Source organism: Montipora capricornis, chromosome 2 (genome assembly GCF_036669925.1).
Source record: "Montipora capricornis isolate CH-2021 chromosome 2, ASM3666992v2, whole genome shotgun sequence".
In the NCBI taxonomy this organism is placed as follows: domain Eukaryota; kingdom Metazoa; phylum Cnidaria; class Anthozoa; order Scleractinia; family Acroporidae; genus Montipora; species Montipora capricornis.
This window is the reverse complement of record NC_090884.1, coordinates 4036124-4048504: the sequence shown is the minus strand read 5'-3', so window position 1 is coordinate 4048504 and position 12381 is coordinate 4036124. Positions and strand designations below refer to the sequence as shown.

The 12381-nt window shown below is 38.6% G+C and overlaps 2 protein-coding genes and 1 pseudogene across 2 annotated transcripts in view; 2 read left to right on the top strand and 1 right to left on the bottom strand.

Moving 5' to 3' along the window:
- Positions 1–2698: 2698 nt before the first annotated feature.
- Positions 2699–12381, top strand: part of LOC138038535 (homeobox protein orthopedia-like) — a 15166-nt gene continuing 5483 nt past the window's right edge. Inside the window, exons 1-2 of the mRNA XM_068884465.1 lie at positions 2699–3181; positions 3330–3583. Coding sequence (XP_068740566.1) covers positions 3022–3181; positions 3330–3583 — 414 coding nt within the window. The 5' untranslated portion in view covers positions 2699–3021. The remainder of the gene's footprint in view (positions 3182–3329; positions 3584–12381) is intronic.
- Positions 8890–10294, top strand: LOC138038228 (uncharacterized; annotated as a pseudogene).
- LOC138038534 (uncharacterized) lies at positions 10586–12284 on the bottom strand. The gene has a single exon (XM_068884464.1). The coding sequence runs from the start codon at positions 12282–12284 to the stop codon at positions 10683–10685; it is 1602 nt and encodes a 533-aa protein (XP_068740565.1). The 3' UTR covers positions 10586–10682.

The window sequence follows — 12381 nt, the reverse complement described above, 5'->3', positions numbered from 1 at the left end:
TATAGTTTACCCAAAATACACGGGAGCATGGAAACGAAGTTGCAATAACAAAGGTTTTTTGGGGCGAAAAAACCAGACAACAAAGTGTACTAGGTAGATCTAGTGCGCTAAAATATCAAGGAAGACAAGCTAATTTCGTCCATTTTTCGCCAACCAATATTTCTTCTCTTCGCCAGGGATTAATTCTATTTCAATGATAATCCACTCGGGTTCTAAATATAAACACAGTTTAATGCAAAGCTTACAACAAACACAAAAGGGAAACACGTTGCAGGGATAGTGCACGAAGAAAGCGTTTCTTTTTCTTTTTTCAGTGGGAACCATTCTTTGCGTGGAGAGTATTAACCCACACGAAATTGCAGACGGTTTCTCAGGTGCACGCGAGAAATATTAAAATCATAACCCACATACCAAAAGATTCTAATTTAAATATCGAATTGTTTTCTCGTCAACAAAGTACTTTTCTTCTTGTTTGTGATATTAAAAGTACTGTTTTGAGGCTAAGACAATGCATCGGAAACAGTCAAATAGCAAATTTAAGCGGTCTTGTTTAGTCGCAAAATGCCTGGCGGAAACGTTTATGGGCAAGTAGATAGAGTTTTGTCAACCAAGCGTGAACCTCCGTTCAGCGAGATTTGCTGCACTATGTCCTGTCGGAGGCCGGAAAAAATCGATGTTTTTCTTTAATTTTAACAAAGTAAGTAATTACATTAGAAAAGAAAATTCTCATTGTACAAGGCGACAACGATATCTTTAACATTAAAAAGTTGCTCTTCATTACTAAGTCTTGAAGCACGCGGTTTCCATTATATGTTCTTTGAATGCACACATTGTAATTACTTAAGTTCGCCGTAAATAATTAATCAAAGCCTCAACCCCAAATAACCAAAGAAAGATGAATATTTCTCCTCAAGTCTCTGTTCAAAACACCCATGGGCTAAATATATATTTATATGGAAATATCGGACAAGTTTCCATCTAATTGAAACCTTTCAGTTTAATTAAAGAAAAAGTTATTTCATCTAGGACCAGCAAGATTGGCATTTAGAATCACTTCACTTTCTTTTAGTAGAAAACAGAGCATTTCTTTCTTTTAGTTACAAGAATTGTTTTATTTAATTTTCTGAATTTGATTTTTACCATGAAGCGTGCAAGATCGGTGGGGAGTCTCTTTTTCCAAAGGTGAAAAATCTAATCAATTCGCAAATGGACAAAATTGCGCCGTTATGTTGAAGATTTTAGCATGTTTCGTAAACTTTTTCGTGGCCTGGTTGTCTAAAAAAGAATTTTTAATTTTTAATTCACAAGAAGCCAAATTACACAAGTTCTTATCTCTTTCGGATATCGTCTCGAATTTACAGATAAATTAGTTTTCTAAAGACTCATTTGGCGAATTAGTATCGAGCTTTTTTATTTCTGGGCGAAGGAAAACAATGCAATCTTTATCAGAGGTTTTAATAATCGAAAGGAAAAAAGTAATAAAAGTCAGCTATAGTCCCTAAGTCTGCCATATGAGTGAAGCAAAAAACCAATAGTTTTTGCTCGGCAAACGCATTTGGAGAATTCTTTGAACTTACAGTAAAAAATAACTATGCAGAAATGCTAATGGCACAATTTAGAAAATGTTATTAATTTCGAGGTGATCAGCGTACATAGTTGCAGCTGTGCAAGGAAAGGCCTTGTATATATATTTTTGCACTTTGTGCTTGTCACCTACAAAGAAAAAACCCTCATTCAAAAAGTGGTCTCGTTTGTACAAGGATTTCCTCTCATCCAAACAAAGGTTATTGGTAACTCTAAAGCTTTTCTCCGAACTATTAAGACCTTTGTTTCAGGGGAAAGAGAAGTTGTCGACTTTCATTACAGCACTTCCGATCGACTGCATGCGATCCGCGAACGTTTTTCAAGGTTGTTTTGGATTGACAATCAAATCAATGCGTTTGGGTGATTAAACTGCCACCCGATATTTGCGACTGAAAAATGTTAAAAATCATTTTATTCGCGTTGTCATGAATCCCCGCTAAGTAGGAGGCCCACAGTTTAATGCCGTAAACAAAAACTTTTCAAGGATCGCACGAGGTCCGGTAATTATTTAAAAACCATACGAAAATGTTAGTTTTCTTTGAGAACAAAAGCCCAAAGCTAAACATGTTTGAGTAATTAGGGAAACGATGAAACAGTCATGTGTAGTGAACGAAAACAATGAGATTTGTCAAAGATCAAGGAGTTTGAATAGATCGGCACGAGTCTCGTGTCATTGTTCCAAGCTGACAGCACTCCGGGATTCCTTTTTGGTTTGGAAGCCGTGGGACTGCCTCCCGCGAGCCTCTGTGGAAAAAAACACGGAAAGGAAATCAAATAAGCGAGTGTTATGCACCTCGCTAGGCTCGCTCCAAACTGGTTTTTCTTAGATTAAAAAATCACATTAAATCTGACGCCTCCAAGTCGAACATCATCCATCGTGCTTCGCTTTAAGCCTCGAGCCTGACCAAAGAAAGTGCTATCGATTTAATTAACGATTAATATTTTATTAATCACGTTAATGACGATTCAGTTTCGTCTAATCACGGTCTATTTGATCAATTATTTGAAAGCCAAAATACTTCATCACAAACAAATGCTTCTTAATTAAGAGAATTACTGTTCGCTCTCCGTGGTCCGGGCGAAGATAGAAGCCTACCGGACGGCTAAGCGCGCTTCAAAAAGGAGGCTAATTTGGCGCCGTCGAGCACGGAAAGTGCTGGTAACCGCTTGAAGAAGGCACTCTGAAAGGCGAAATTTTTCTATTACAGGCGCTTAATTTGCCACGCTCTCATCTTCAATTAGCACAATTAAATATTAATATAGAGTGATTTGCTTACTTGCTTTCTGATCCGGTGGTGACACCTGACATAATTTTATTAGAAAATAGCGGCTCTCCGGGCCCTGATTGGCTGACAGCAGCTATAGATATTAAATCGGAGGCAATAAGCACTCTACAAAGAAGACCGAAAGTTTGGCAGAATCGCAGAAGATTAGCAAATGGAGACAACGAACGACGCTCACGGACCAGCCAGAGGCCAAGGGCTCGATCACCGCGAAGACCATACAACGAGTTCGTTGTTGGAGCTTGTTCCAAGTTTGGAGCATTCGATCGTGGGCATCCTGAATCACAACGGCGAATTAAATGATCAGGAGTCAGGTAGGGCTATCTTGTTAGAGTAACAAATCTAGGAAAATTTTCAACTCATCACTCACATTAACCTAGCTTTATAAAAAATAAATTTTCTAATGACTTGAGTGAGAGCTTTTTCTAATTTAATTCACTTGATCGATATCTTGTTCAACAGATAGTGGCAAGAATGGTTGTGTTGAAGCTAAAGGCTCCCCAACCGAGTATAAGAGAATTGATACTGCCTCTCTTGATGAAGATGACAGAAAAGGCAGTGATAGTCAAGGCGTGAAGCAGAAGCGACATCGCACTCGATTCACTCCAGCTCAGCTCAACGAACTCGAAAGATGCTTCGCTCGTACGCATTATCCCGATGTTTTCATGCGCGAAGATCTTGCTGCCAGGATTGGTCTAACCGAATCTCGAGTTCAGGTACAAACGTTAAAGACCGGCGATTTGTGATTAGCGATGCATCAATAGGAGAAAAATAGCATTTTTAAGGGTCTTTTGGCATAATGAAGTTTGTGTAACGGTTTATTTTCCTTCGAAAAACAAAAACGCTTGTGAATTTAAATAGCTCTTAATCTTGCATGCTTCTTCTGAAAACCCGTTCTTACTAGCGTGCAGGTAGGCTCTAAAAGTTAAAGTTTAGTATCTGATTTCTCTTAAGTGATAAAATCGCTTATGTCGCCACCAATTTTTTTTTCCGGTTATAATGATATATTTGTATACTTTCGGCCTTAATCACTTTCACTCTGCGGAAAGATTTGTATAAAGCTTTCATATTTAAAGAAACCGTCCACAGATATTATGTTACAAAATCGAGCAATATTTGCGGGAAGAAATCCAATTTTTATTGCTGCAGTCGATTGATTATTTTTGTCGCGGAGAGAATAAGTATTGCCTTTGTGGTATTAATTTGGTTTTTGTTTTAAGATATACGCTTTATGGTGGGATTTGAACGAGCAACTGACACAAGTTCCTCGCGGGCAATCACTCCGAAGTTGATAATTTGCCGAGTCAACAGAAAGATAAGCCGTGATACAGTATTTACTACCGCTTCTCTCCTTCGAACTTTGAGTCGTTTGTGAAGAAGAAAGTAGCCCTTAGAGAGAAGAAAGTGTGCACTTTCTGAATGTACACAATGAATAGCTTATTAAAAACATTCAATAGCAAGGGTCAAAATAAAGCTGTTTGAAATTCTAATGAAGCCAGTCGAAACGGAAGAGCTCTTTCGTGATTTTAAAAAGTTATCTAAGCTATTATGGCTAAGAAGTACGAGTGAATAATGGACATTGCAGAAAACATAGAAAACTATTATCTTGAAACAGTGTGTTGCAGTCGTGTTTACACCAAGTTAGAAATAATTACCTTCAAGTTTTGAACAGAATGGAGGGTGACTTCTTTGTTATGGCTTTTTTCCACGTTCTAATTGGAGACCTTTTTTCTTCGCTTGTTCTTTTTCTCCATTAAGAAACCGAAGATTGTCAAATCATGATTTAGGTTATCGTAGATTTGATATGAAACGATGTAAATTAGCTGAATCTCACCTTTCAAACACCTGTTTCAAAGTATTTTTCGCTTTCTTAGCAGACAGCTGAAATTCTTGCATAAGTTCTTTAAAGTTCTTCACTGAAACCCTGCACGGTTTCTTTCTGAACGTTTAAAAAACTGCTATCGCTGCTTGCGGTAAAGCAAGGCTTCGAGATACATTGTAAACAAAACCACATCTTCAGTGAACCAAAAAATTTAAAAAAATGCTTTATAAGCTGTTTAGGATTCTGCGCGGGTGTTGTTGTACGTGAGTTTGAAAAGTCACGCGTAAGATATTAATTCTCCCCTGGAGCCAATAAAAGTGTTCAACTATGTTTTGGCGAGCTTCGACTCGGCCTTAAAACCAAAACGAGGGATATGAAGCGTAGAATGATAATGCGGAAATCGAAGGCATAACTCAACAGAAAGGCTTGGAGAAGACCTCACAAAAGGGTGATTTGAAAGACAAAGCGAAGACCGGTGTTTTTGAACGTAATTAGACTAGCTATAAGGCGTGTTCCGTGCCCTCTCCCATAATTGTATATTTCATTTCAGTATGCTCTTGGCCGGTCTTCTAAAGGGCAACGAATTTAAGAAGTGGATTACCTCAAAACCGCCTTAGAATTAAACCGGGCTAGGCATCAGAGTTTGTTTACCTAAAAGGGTTATTTGGCATGGTTCAAAATCCGCTATTTTTTGCTGCATCATCTAAGAAAACCTTTGAACGTGTCTCCGCGGCGAGCGGTCATCAAATAAGAATTAATGTCGTCGAGTATGGATCTTTTCTACGGATTTCATTTCCCACTGCTCTCATTTACTGACGCGGGTAATAAAATTAAAAATAAATTATGATATAAGTAGCTCTGGTGTTCGAGAATACGTGTGCATTTTTTTATATTATTTTATTTTTGCTTTTTTTTTGGGGGGGGGGGGGGGGTTGTCAAGCTTCTTCGCAAAATGGTTAAGTTGTTCGCTAAATATGCGATTATCTTTCGTTTAGAAAGTCTTAAATAGTATCAATATATCGCTTTTGGTTATTAGTATTGTTAGGCAGGATTGTTTGACGAAACAAAATTATCAACGAAACGGGCACAAGATCACTCATGGCTGCATATTCTCGTGCTGCTGTCAACTAGAGCTACATTTAACTCTCACTGAAATGCATAAGTTTCTAGCCATGGACTTTCCTTAGTCTCACAGTTGTTGATACATTCGTTCAATAGAACTTTTGTGGACTAAAAGGAAATCCTTTGATTACGATCTCATTTCAATTCACCGGAGGTAGAGCATTCTGTACGTGCGCTTATTAGCAGTTTAAACACGGAGAACGTCGTGTTTGGTGTATACTTCTAGCGAGGGAGATGGCAACTAATCTTGATTTTTTCGGGGTAGCAACAAATGGTGTTCAATTGAGATGAATGGTGGGTGGTAACTTTAAGGGCGTGGGAAAATTTCCTTCGTGCTGTGAAAGGATATGCACCTCTTCAACCCTGACCCTCGGTGGCATAAAGAAAAACCTAAACAATTTACTCAAATCCTTAATCGTGCGTTTACAGCACAAATTAATTTGCCAATTGCGGGGACATACAAGCAGAAAACATTAATTGTGACCAAAGTCCGCTTTTCGTTTAAATATGACGCCTCGCTACTCAGACGCGTATTGCCGTCAAGTTTCAGTATAAGTTTAGAAATGAAAAACACATAATGGCACCTTGGCCGAGTGTGAAAGAGATTTGATGTATTGCGACAAGTCAGACACGCGGCGGTATTGCTCGGAGAGGCAATACCAAAGCATATTTACCGGGTTATTTTCAGCACCATAGAAGGAAATAATATATAGCGGTCGGCACATTGGCGGCACGGACCTGTATTTGCTTTAGAAGTATCGATAGGTTACGCCGGGTTGATCAAAGTGTACAATGAAAAGATGAAATCTATTGTTTGGCTTTTCTTTTTCACCAAAAAAACCTAGACTGCACTCTAGAAATGATTCATTGCATTGTCGTTGACAGACTATAGACCAAAAGCCAAGTTGCTTGGCTTTTCAGTGATTTCTTTGTCAAAGAGAGGCTTTTATATTGCAGTTTATTAAAACTATGTTTAATTCGGTTGAAGCTTTATTAACCACGGTTGTCGAAAAGGTCTGGGCTAAAGCGGTGCATATCAAAGACCGAATATCTTCTGAGAAAACAGTCTCTTTTTGGCAGGTAACATACTACGATATGTTCACTCATGATTATTAATCACCATCCGACCTCTTTGTCGGCAAGACACGGTTTTCGTTATACCAAATATAATCCGTAGCAAAGGAAATTCCAAGAAAAGTCTGAATAACTTTAAAAAGGCGTATTTAAGTGAGGAAAAAACAGTAACATGGTTTAATTGCAAATAGTATACGAGCTCCAAAATATAGTGGTGGATAAATGCTTAGTTCACGAAGGACTACGCACACTGACTCCATGTTCTTTAAGCTACGTTTCGAAAAGTCGTATGCGGAATTCCTTCCTGTCATTGTTATCCCAAGTTTTTTGTTTGTTTGTATGTAGAAGCTGAAAAGAAGAAACTCGGCTACCTAAAAGCAAAACGAAACTTGCGTTGAACTTGAAGCGAACTTCCTTCCGTGGACATCGAAGATAGAGGACGCTAACTTAGCTCGACTTAACTTGACTTAAACTTCGCTGGGCGTTGTATCTTAATTTTGTTATGGCAAGATGGAGATTCAACATCTTGTTTCGACTATAGTTAATTTCGGACGGAAATCGAATGTTGGTAGATCCATATGTTTCATTCTCCTGTTCTTCCCAGAGCGCTTTCTTAACCGAGCTGGTACCAGTTACCAAGAATTATGTTTCACAGCATCTATCTTTGTTCATATTATAGAAGAACTCGATTCTTTTCCCGGTGGTAAAGCTTCCTGTGAAATGATTGATTTGCTACATTCTATATCGCAGCTGCAATATCGTAGAAGTGTTTGAAAATCTTAATGATTACAGCTTATTAAGCAAGGACTTAACTTTTGCTCGCCACTTAATTGTTTTGCCTTCAATAAGGGTGTTTTTTGAAAGACATTTAACGCAACGTTTATTCTTTTTCTCAGTCCTTTACTCTGTGAGGACCATTTTTCCGTAGTTAAACAGAAATGTTATTTTAGCTGTTAACTTTGGTTGACATAAATTTTCTATGGCTTCAAACTGGATAGTTGTTTTGATGATAAAGCAAAGTTGACACTGATGTGCCTTTGCTTTCAGTCACTGAATTCCTTCGGCGTGTTAACTTTTTTGTTATTAACGGAAGCAATTTTTCACTCTAATTCGAGTATTTTTCTTTTCTATTTTAACTGGTTAGGCTCATTGCAAACTTTATTAAAATTAGCATTTTTTTGTGTTTGCACATGAAACTAAACAAGACAGTTGTCGGCGAAACAAAAGCCAACCTTTCTCCTGTTTTAGGCGTTCAACAGCTTGTGGTGAAAAAGCTGTTTCGTTAAATAGAACGCGAGAAAAGAATAATTTGATGTTGGTTATGGAGGGTTATTATTTCCTTTGAGTGACTGATGACGGGGAGACAATCTTAAACAATGTTTCATTCCCCATAATTCTCGAGACTAGCTTGTTAAATTTCAAGTGACTTCTAGTAAAATGCAAAATAATTGCGTCGAAATCTACGCAGTCATTTCCCGACAATACCACGGAGAACTTATTTCAATAAAAAAAACTTCAGTAACGTGTTTAAACAGCTTTTGAAAGGACAAACTTTGCAATTATGGTTTTCTTCACAAGGTGGGGGATCTTTTTTTGCTAAAAAGAAATAGCTATTTCGCGACCAGTGGTGACTTTTTGTTAGCAATAACTTCGCTTCGTGATTATTCATTCCTTAATTAACAATCCTCATATTCAGGCTAAATTGGTGTGGTTTTGGTCTCTGCTTTGTTTAATATTAGACTTTCCTAAACTCTTGCTAAATTCGAGCGGAACGGTTACATCAAAACTGCTTTTATTAACTGATTTTACTCCTTTGCTTATTTGAGTCAGTTTGCTTATTTGATTAAGGCAAAATTTGTATACTTGACTGAGTTTTCTTCTTCTTCTTCTTCTTATTATTATTATTATTTAACTCTTCCCCTCAGGCGTTTACATAAAAAAAGTAATAAAATTGTAACGAATTTTCTGGAGTACTCGTGCGTGTGCTATCGTTTGAATGTAACGATGAATCCTTATTCTACGCAGGTAGTGCAACTTTTAGTGATCTATTTACTGCCCAAACACTTTGTGGAAAAAAAGCATTTTTGTCTTAACAGTCGCGGCCAACTTTAAAGTTTTAAGGTCGCTCGCAATAGAGTCAATCAAATCAACCGACCATGGCGAACACCAGCGTAGTTTATAAGATGACATGATTTGGCAATTGAGGAAAGTGAACTGTCGAAACCTAAATTGATATTGTAAATTAATTATTCAGTTTGACGATTTTTCTTTGCATAGAGTGGTGTCTAAATTCGTGGCTTGGTTAGACATGTTTCAAGCTACAATAGGATCTTTTAACGAAGTACTTGAATTTATTTAATAAAGTAAACGCGTGACTTTACTCATTGATTCGATTAGAGTTACTAACTCTGATTCGATTAGACGCCACCATGGCATAAACGTCGCAGGAACAAGCAAAGAGGCATTGAGGGCCGATTTTGATCAAAGGCCACGTGCAGCTCTTAATCGAAGCATTCTCAATCTTGACACGAATCGAATACAAACCAGCTTTGGAAAAGTATTCTTGTTGTTTAGTTTCTCGAGGATGTAGTGAAGATTCTAAAAGATACGTGGATGAAAGTTGGCAAGATTGTCCCCGTTAGTTTAGCAGAGGTCTCTTTTCTTTTGCTTTCGCTGAGCTGACAAGAACGGAAAAAAAAACTGAGTTCCTCTTTATTCACTCAAAATTTAGACTACAGCACTGCTTGCCGTCAATCTGCTTTGGTCAAGACACCGTCCAGCCCTCTCAAACTGCCAGGAATATTGGTGTCACTTTTGACAGTACCATGTCAATATGCTGCCTCATATTAATACTGTATGTAAATCTGCATTCTATCACCTTCGTAATCTATCACGTATCAGAAAATTTATATTAGCGGAAACTGCCAAAACACTTGTGCATGCCTTTATCTGATCCAAACTTGACCACTGCAACTCCCTTCTGTACAATCTTCCGAAATATGCTGTTAAAAAACTACAGTATGTACAAAACGCCACCGTGCGCTTAATAACATTTTCCTCGAAATTCAACCATATTACTCCAATCTTGAAAGATCTACACTGGTTACCAATTAATGAACGCATAAAGTTTAAGATTTTAATTCTCACTTTCAAGGCTTTGCATGATTTGTCTCCCTCGTACATACGAGAACTGACAAGTCTCTACCGTCCTTCAAGAACCCTCCGCTCATCTACATCGCTCCGTCTTAACCCTACCAGGTATAATTTGAAGTCTTATGGATCTGGAGCTTTCGCTGTCGCCTCGCCACAACTGTGGAACGATCTACCAGAACACATAAAAAACTCTGATAATCTCCAGACTTTCAAAACAAGACTTAAAACTTATTTATTCAAGGAAATTTTTGTATAACTTTTTCGTTTATGGATTAATTTTTCATGACTTGTAAAGCGATTAGATCACTTCTGGATAGGCGCTATATAAGAATTATTATTATTATTAATATTATTATTATTTTTTTTTTTTTTTTTTTTTAAATTAAAATCAATAATCACTTTATTTCCATGATAAAAATATTTACAAACATTAAAATATCTCCAAAAGGTAAGAACTATAAATTTACAAGCAATTAAGTATTTCTCTGTTTTAAAACTTCAAAAAAAAGAAAATAATAATAATAATAATAATAATAACAAACTTTATTGAGCACTCTTTCATACAAACTTGAATCTTACATGTATCTGGTAAAAATAAGTAATAATAATAATGATAATGATAAAACTCAAATTAAATTAAAAATTTAAATGCCGGCGGTGGCGACATTAATCCGGCAATCGTCAAGAGAGTCTCCTATATTCCGGAAAGGTACTCGGGACCCTCTTACGCACGCATGTACTGATCTTAAGAGTTCAAATGAGATGACAGTTCTGAGCCAATTAATGACGTTGTTATAGGGCTCACCGTCCTTCTGTACTAACTTGTCTGCTAAGTGCTTAAGAAATCGTTGGCACTCATTTCCCATCCCACCGTTCGTTCCGAAAACCAAGGGTGTAAAGGATCCCATCTCGACCTCAAGCACTCGTTGCTGATATTTCCGCTTTTTCTCCTCTTCTTGGTCTTTAAAGACTTCGGATGTCGGCTTGCTCTGGTTGCATTTGGAGTTAACATGCGTGACCCTGACGTCGAAAAATGCTGTAACTCCTCTAGACCAGAAATCTCCCGCCTTGATGTCTAAACGTGCCTCTGAGCTGGTGACTGCGCTTCTAAGATGCATCCGTTCGTTGTCAAGAGGTAAGAGGCGTGGCTCCGCCTCCACATTCTTACAAACTTTGGTGATGAATGATGTCAGTAGGTTTCGTACACCATCATGCCTTTGTGCCACAAACCCTCCTTTTTTACAAGAGAGGGCGTGGCCAACATTGAATCTATCCCCACAAGCGCACTGGGCTGGTAGGTCGGTGAGAGGCAAGTTGTAACGTAGCCGCAGAGAGTCTCTGAATTCTTGCTTGTTAAGAGCTAGACCTTGATCTTTGAGGGGGATCGCGTTAAGCCAAGAGCTGGCCCCTTTGTCTCTTGCTTGATTGGCCAATCGAAGAAGATCAGGGGAGAGGGTGGAGTCAATCGACTCCATTTTTGCCTTTTCCCTTTCGGCCTTTAGCGCCTGGTGGTGACGTTTCAGCTCCTCTACGGAATTTTCGCCTGTTATCATGATGGTACTCTGAGTTGTTATGGAGTCTACATGTGCGGCTGTGATTGATGCTGATGCGGTAAACTGTTGTGGTGCTTCCGATCTCAGATCCGGCACGCCTAGTCCCCCTTGGGCCGTTGTCAAGGTAGCGAGTTGGCGCACTTCGTCGGGAAGGGGCTCTGTCTGGCCAAAGAATGTTGGAAGTAGTAGATCGTCGATTACCTCCTGGACTGGGTCGATATAGTCCTCAAATGACTCAATTGTGCGAAGAAAATAAGTAAACTTGGACTTGAACCCCTTCGTAAAAGCGATATACGCTGCGTGGGGCTGATTCCTAGCAATTTCTGATAGTGTTTCAAGTTCCCCTTTCCATGCACGCACTTTCTCCTTACAATACATATCCTTGTATTCTTGTGATCCAATGACCGCTCCTAGATGACGTTGACCCTCAATAGTGATATTAACTTCATCACCGAATACTCTCGCTGCTTCTGCGGCAGCTTCCTCTGACTTTACTATAAGCCAACTCTTTGACCCATTCACAAGGTAACCGAACTTCTCTCCTTCCTGACTCAACAGCTTATACCAATCGTAAAGCGATGTGATTACTCCACCGCCTGCCGAATCATCCGCGAGCCATGCTTGTTTAACCCCCGGGCAGTGTGCTCTCAAATAATAAATCATCATTGATGTATTAACCGAGTACCAAGCCATTGCAAGGGGGTCGCCCTGTGTTGTCCCCTCCTGTGAGAGTATTTCACCTCCCCCACAGATGAAAAGTCTAGATGGGCTTCTGTAGGTGTTTATTATA